This window comes from Pseudorasbora parva, chromosome 16, assembly GCF_024679245.1.
Source record: "Pseudorasbora parva isolate DD20220531a chromosome 16, ASM2467924v1, whole genome shotgun sequence".
NCBI lineage: Eukaryota > Metazoa > Chordata > Actinopteri > Cypriniformes > Gobionidae > Pseudorasbora > Pseudorasbora parva.
Genome location: NC_090187.1, coordinates 17664069 through 17671615, shown reverse-complemented (window position 1 = coordinate 17671615; position 7547 = coordinate 17664069). Strand labels below are relative to the sequence as shown.

General features: G+C 34.0%; 1 protein-coding gene across 1 annotated transcript; it reads right to left on the bottom strand.

The window, feature by feature from the left end:
* Positions 1-2478: 2478 nt before the first annotated feature.
* Positions 2479-5966, bottom strand: LOC137043568 (extracellular calcium-sensing receptor-like). Its single transcript, XM_067419864.1, has 6 exons — positions 5664-5966; positions 5213-5501; positions 4381-5136; positions 4057-4284; positions 3526-3649; positions 2479-3383 (listed from the first exon to the last, which is right to left on the bottom strand). Exons 1-6 carry the CDS (start codon positions 5870-5872, stop codon positions 2479-2481), a joined length of 2511 nt encoding a protein of 836 aa, XP_067275965.1. The 5' UTR covers positions 5873-5966.
* Positions 5967-7547: the final 1581 nt, after the last annotated feature.

The window sequence follows — 7547 nt, the reverse complement described above, 5'->3', positions numbered from 1 at the left end:
GTTCATCCACCGGCTGATGATTAACACATTTACGTCACGTCAGCTTTGACAGCATTGGCTGTCGTGTGTCTCATGACCAATTGCGTCATTACGTCAGCTTTGATTGTAAAATGCCATTGGCTCTCATGTGTCATGTGAACAATTGCGTCATGCTAAAGAGTCTTATTGGAGTATACACAAATCCGGCGAAACACGGAAGTAAAGCATCGCCGCCATTACTGCGTGCCTTAATGCTAAGGACTTAGAGCAGTACACTAAAACACTTCTCAAATGAAGTTAATAGCTGAACAATGATTGGATTCTCCTCTCATGTCATGTTATAATAGCCTACCTTTTTTTCCTTATAAATTATTTTTATTTTTGTTACGAATGCATATTATTATTATTATTATTTTTTCCTGCTTGTATTAAGCTGCTCCCTCAGGTTATATCTTTTCTGTATCCTATTTCGAAGAAGTTGATTTTATGCAACGATATTTGTTTGTAAATCTTGATACTTTGAATAATAATACAATAAATAAATAAACAGCAGGTTGCGGCAGTAATGCAAAACGCGCTGTGAATGATAAAGGATAAAATGAACGTAAAGAAAACCACTTAAAGACAGAGAATAATTCAAACATATGTGTCCTTTACAAAAGGACTTAAAGTCACAATTAGACAAATATGAAACGAAGAAATATAGCCTTATTATCAGCAGATAAACTTGCGTGACCTACCGATGTGCTCATGCATGTGTTCACAAGCTGCAAATAAATAGCCACGACCAGTTGTAGCAATAAAATACATGTTCCTACAGGTATAAGATTATTTTATTAATCATTTGGCATGCGATGAGCATCAAGTGTCACACCGTCACGCACTTCGCAGGCACGAAGTAATGGCGGCAGGCAAGATGGCAGCGCCCATAAAGTTTGCGCCGGATTTGTGTATATTTGAATGAGAAATATGACAAATATGCGTTCATGAAGGGATCATCATTTCAATGATTAAAACATTAAGATCAACTCTGTTCTTCACATAAAGATATTGTATGACTTCAGAAAACTTGGAATGCAACATGAGCTAATACTTTTATACTGTTTTTGGTCAGTTTTTGCAATAAAAAGTAGCCTATTTATAAAATCGTGTCTACTTTTACAAATGCAAATAATTAATGCATCTTGATCTAATGCATTGAGATATGCATCAATACATTATATAGGCTACTCATCATCTACTAATGGTTTGATCATCATTTGTTCATGATTAACAATTTATTGAGATAATGGTATATTGACATTTTGGTGATTAATAATAAAATTAGTAATAAACTAGTAACTTAACCATTTACTAAGGATCTCTGATTATTTTATGAAATGCATTTTTTTTTTTTTAAGATAGGCCTAACTTATGCCAGATTTGTAAATCGTTAGCATATTAATCATTTGTGAATATATAATCATGATTTGTAAATTATTAGTTTATCATTATCTAATAACTTGTACATAATTTATAACTGAATCTTCAAAACATACAAAAAAGTAACATTTATAAAATGCATTGTCATGTTTTGTCAATCATTAGTTAATCATTAACTAATCAATTGTAAATTACTTAAAACTGAATTTACTAAATATAAGTAAAATCATTAACAAATCACTCATTAATCATTTATGAACCCATAGTCATGTTTTATAAATCAGTAGTTAATTATTTACTAATCACTTGTAAATGACTTGCAACGGAATTTACTAAACATTCATAAAATGTTAGCATTTCACTTGATAATCATTTATGAATGTTTTGTAAATGATAAGTTCATCATTAACTAACCACTTATAAATGACTCACAACTGAACATTATTATAAAGTGTTACCAAGTTTTCCACTAAATATCCACATAAAATTAATTACTAAATTATGTCAACTATATCACTGATCTGCCCATATTGTCGCTATATGATACATTTAAATGAGCTTATGACATGACCGGTTTCTCCAGAACTACTGTACAGCCAAATTAAATTTTGTTGCAGTATTTCCCTGTTTAACACTGTGAAGCCACTTTGAAACAATCATCACTGTAAAAGCGATATATACATAAAGTTGACTTGACTACTAATGCTTAACTAATGGTTTAATTGCATGTGCTAACAGGTTTAACATTGACCGCCCTAATTTGTACGTCAAGTAAAATACATAAATTATTTACCTTAGATGTTTAATTATTAATTAAATGTATTACATTAATGTTGTACATTTTAGTGTATATGCATCGTGTTAGAATAGCATTTTACACAAAATACACTCAAATATGAGTGTAACCATGAGATTATCTTTATGTTATTTAAATAACTATAGATATCTGATGTTCAATGTAACTGTTTTAGGGTTTATTGTTAATTTGTTTGTACATGTTTTTAACATTATTTATGTTACTGAATAAACACCAAAATATGCAATGTCAATTTATGCCAGTTTATTTCTGAAAGCAATCTATATTGAACTTTTTCCCATCAGATGTTGCTTTGTATTTTTTTCAGGCTTACACAGAATTATATAACATTTAGGTGCAAATATGCAGAATAGTAAACCAAAGCTTGAAGCTAAAATGGCAAATATTTCCACAACTACAGTGAATTTTCCAGGAGGACTGACATAAGATGGGATAAATGTGATCCATACTATACAGAATATAAGCATACTGAATGTAATGAATTTAGCTTCATTAAAGTTATCAGGCAACTTGCGAGCCAGAAAAGCCAGAATGAAGCACAAGACAGCCAGTAGGCCAATATATCCTAGAACAGCCCAAAAACCTATAGTCGAACCCAGACTACATTCAAGAACGATCTTTTCATGATAATATTTCAGATTTTTGTAGGGAAATGGGGGTGATTTTGTTAGCCAAAGCACACAGATAAGAACCTGTATAAGTGTAAAGGCAAGAACACTGAGTCTTTGTTGAGGAGGCCCAAACCATTTCATGACATTACTTCCTGGAAGTGTAGCCTTGAAGGCCATTAACACAACTAATGTTTTCCCCAGAACACAAGAGATACAGAGGACAAAAGTGATCCCAAACGCTGTGTGACGCAACATACAGGACCACTCAGTGGGCCGACCAATGAAAGTAAGTGAACAGAGGAAACACAGAGTCAATGAGAAGAGCAGCAGGAAGCTCAGCTCTGAGTTGTTGGCTTTTACTATGGGGGTGTCCTTCTTGCTGTAAAACAGGATGGCCATAAGCACAGTTAATCCTACTCCAAACAGTGAGAAAAAGACTAGCAGTATACCCATAACTTCAGTGAATGACAGAAACTCTACAGCCTTTAACACACATTTATTTTTCTCAGCATTAGACCAGTATTCCCCTGGACACTGCTTGCAGTTATTTGAATCTGGAAAGAAAGGTATTCTACTTATAGTTAGAAACAACATTTAATTTAACTCCTTTGCTAAGAATTTGCATTCAGAAACTGCAATGCAAGAAGGGAAACACAAAAATAAACTATTCAAATTGTGAGATGGACTGAAGATTACCTGTCTCATTGCTGATTTCTCCTTCTGCACATGGAATACAGTCATAACAGCAGACAGGCCTTCCTTTTTGTGCAGCCTTCCTAGTGCCTGGCGGACAACTGTCACTGCACACAGACCTCGGCTTCTACATAAAATTTTGAATTATTCTTAGTTATATATACTGAATGAAAAATGAAGATAAAACTGAAAACTAAAATAAAAATGTTAAATAAAACTAAAACTAGAACAAAATCATTTTGAAAGTGCTTTTACAAGAAAATATAAATTAATTAAATAAATAAATAATAACCATTACCACCATTAGTACTGTCCTTTATTTAATACTGGATCTGCACTGCCCTCTGCTGTTGCTTTTGACCATAGGGGAACCACATTTTCTATCTTGTGAATACAACAGGTGCAGATTCTTTTATTTTATTTTTTTATTTTTCTTATGTTTATGTAATTTGTATAGGACAGTGGAAGTATTTCAACATGTTGTTATTCAAGTTTCAAGAAAACCTTTACATCAATTATGTCATTGCCTTTTACCTCCAGCTGTCCTCCAGCCCAGATTATGTTTTCAGTGTTAAGCACAAAGCGCTGGTGAGGAGGAAGTGAGGCATCATAGTATCCCACTGGTTTAAATTGGATTGATCCATTTGAGTCCTGCTGCCAGTTCACAACTTCATATTGAGCTACTGTGGCACCAGTGTTGTCAAACCACAAACGATCTCCCATCTTTACAGTGAAATTTACCTTTTTCAGAGCCTCAACAACCTAATGAGAAAAGGGCATTTTAGACACTATCAAACAGAAATATGACTAACTCTTAATCTTCTTTTTATTACCCCATTGATGTTTAAATAATTTTACCTGGTGTGGTTGTATTTTCAGGCCTTTCTCACAACCTGCTTGTTCTTTGCACTTGAGTAGATTGTGTAGTGAATTAGCCACAGCATAAACTGCTTTGTAGACATTGCTTGAATATCTTTGTTCAGGCACATCTTCATTGTAGTTTTTTAGTGCAAGTAGATCCTGATATTTATCACAACTTAATGCATATTGAGAAAAATTCCCCTCAGTCTGTGAGCATGGAAAAGCTGTTTCCCAGAATGATTTTATAACATAATCTGCAAAACCTCCTATATCAAGTTTTCTCACTGCAAACCCCAGTGACCCTCCCAATACATGAAAACTGTATGGAGTGATCAAACTCTTTGCAGTTATCCATCCCTCAACTCCAATCATTTGGAGGTATGTAATGTTCTGAATACTTAGCTGCTCAAGTAGATTATACATTTCAGAACTTGTAAGAAATGCAACAATAACTTTTGCAGTGCCTTTTTGTATTGTGTCTACCACTTTTTTTAGTTTTTCTGGCTCTGTTCGATAGAATTTCACAGAGTACTCCACACAAATTCCCTCCTCCTGTGCAGTATTCAAAAATATTGCCATTCCACTGTTTCCATAGTCATTGTCACTGTTTACAGCTCCAACCCAAGACCAGCCAAAGTGTTTAACTATGTATGCCAGTGCTCTGCTCTGGTGGTAATCACTAGCAATAGTCCTGAAGAAAGAAGGGTATTCTTTCCTATTACTGAGACATTCACAAGAGGCTGAGGGACTTATCTGAGAAAAAAAGCAAACACTTAAAAAGGTATTTGTATGGTGATTTTATATGAATTTTTTAATTGTTTCTCCTTACCACTGGAATTTTAAAAGGCCCCGTAGTTCTGGACAGAATCACTGTAGCAGAAGACTCTGTTTCTCCTATGATAGTATGTATAGGAGAATTTCCATTGCATCTGTTTTCTGCTGTAAATTCTGGACCATTCATCAATGCCATAGTGGCACTCATAGAAGACATTCTTGAACCACAGGTATCATAGATTTGGTAGCCAATAGAAACATTTGGTAACAAACTTTGACTCTGGTTAATCTCCTCAATGGCAAAGACCATGGTCTGAGCCATTCGAAAATCTCTTAGACTCACACTGTAAACACATACAACCAGTTTGTTAAATATAGACCAAAACACACTTTATTCACTTTTAGTTCACACCTGAAACACATTAACATGCCGGATGTTATATTACATTATTAAAATTACATCTTTACTGTAATGATTATATAAAATAGTTTCCAGAGTAACAAACCTTGAGCATGATAGAAGCAGAGGTTTTTGTGTAAACTCAAATGAAGGTAATGACTCTATGCTGTGGACTGAAAAAAGAGCTCCAATAGTTATCTCTCCATCCTTCGATAAAAGCGGGTATTTAGGGTCTCCCATCATTTGGCAAAGAGGCTTTTCTCCCTTTGTGTGACGTTGAAAGATAAGCAAGAGTGTGTAAAGTAAGACAGACATTTCAAAGATTGAGCTCAACTCTGGTCACATGCAAATGACTTGATTAAATGTTTGCACTTTTATAGGCATAATTTATATGGATGATTGATTTTTCATTTAGCCAATGACCTCATAGGGCAGGACATGAGTTAGGTCAAACAAGGATGGAATAGAGCCATACTAATATGACAGAGTTAGATTTTATTACAAGGTAGTACATTCTAATATCAACATTTGAGTTTGTATTTTGTAGGTGGGTATTAGGCAAATAGGACAAACCTGAAAGCATGACAGCTTTGTTTTCAACATCAAGGTTTTTTTCTCTCACTTTATTTTTACAATTGATTTATTGTATACAGTATTTGTAAATTAAAGCATATATTTTTTGGTATTTAAGAATTTTTTTTTATGACTTCTTACCATTCTTGTACATTTTATAATTAGGTTTCTGCAGTTCTCTTAAAGGTTATTTTACCCAAAATTGAAAATAATGTCATCAATTACTCACCCTAATGTTGCTCCAAACCATTACGTTTTTTGTTTGGTTTTGTTTTTCGTGTTTTTTTTTTTCATCTTTAAAACACAAATGAAGATATGTTCTACCAGCTTGTGCTCTTCTGTCATTTTTGTCTGAACCTTTAACTCCCTGGTTGGTAACATTTTATAATCACTGCACACTATGAATCATCAGTTAAGCATTAGTAAATAGTTAATTCATAATATATACAGCATTAATAGACTTTAACAAGCAGTTTATAAATACAGCTATGCCTGCTTTATTCTTGTTTATTTGTGTTTAATAATTTATTTAGGAGTTTTCAGATAAGATCATTTAGAAAGTGCAAGTAAATGATAATAAACTATTTAAATGTACACTTATATGTCTTATTTAGACATATTGTAATATGTGATGTTAATAAATGCTTTAAATCTGCAGAAGGTAACTTTTTTAGCATTATTTACACCTGTCATTATGTCCTGACAGTAGAATATGAGACAGATAATCTGTGAAAAAATCAAGCTCCTCTGGCTCCTCCCAGTGGTCCTATTGCCATTTGCAGAAATACACCGCTCCCGGTAAGAAACAACCAATCAGAGCCAGGAGGAGTGTCTTAGCAGTTTCAATCAAGCTTGTGTGTGCGCTGATCACACCCCTCTCATGCACAGCTTGTGTACAGGCGTTCAAATTCAGGATTACTGGTGTGTCGCAGTTTTGCTTATATTGGACAAACAATCCAAACTGCCAATTCCTTGAGTGGCACCTGCTCATAAAATAAAGACAGGTAAAGGGAAAAAGACAGATGACGTTGATAAAAAAGACACAAAGAAAGAATTAGATATAAAACAAAATAAAACTAGGCTAAATATCGGAGCAGTTTTTCCGAGGTGGAGGGAGCTACGTGTCCTGAAAGGATCAAAAACAGGATCTCTCATACGACAATTCACCATGACGTCACAACAGTATAAAACGTTCTTCCGGGTGGCAAAAGCCGAAGCGTTCCTATGGCAACGCTAGTATTCAGACATAGTTAACATGATTATTGAGGGACCGATTAATTAATTCAGGAGATAGCAATACATGAAATGCCTAACCTTGGTCTAGTAGATGTAGTGCTAGTCTAATACCACAATTTTTAAATGAGCTTCAGCCTACCATTGAGTAGTTATTTTAGTGACTGTTGCTGTTTTAATTACA

Excerpts from the sequence above, each read along its gene's own strand:
- LOC137043568 (XM_067419864.1), bottom strand. The coding sequence starts at position 5,872 with ATGTCTGTCTTACTTTACACACTCTTGCTTATCTTTCAACGTCACACA. Across the intron at positions 5,502-5,663 it reads CTGCTTCTATCATGCTCAAG|TGTGAGTCTAAGAGATTTTC; the intron begins GTTTGTTACTCT and ends ATGTGTTTACAG. Across the intron at positions 5,137-5,212 it reads GGCCTTTTAAAATTCCAGTG|ATAAGTCCCTCAGCCTCTTG; the intron begins GTAAGGAGAAAC and ends TTTTTTTCTCAG.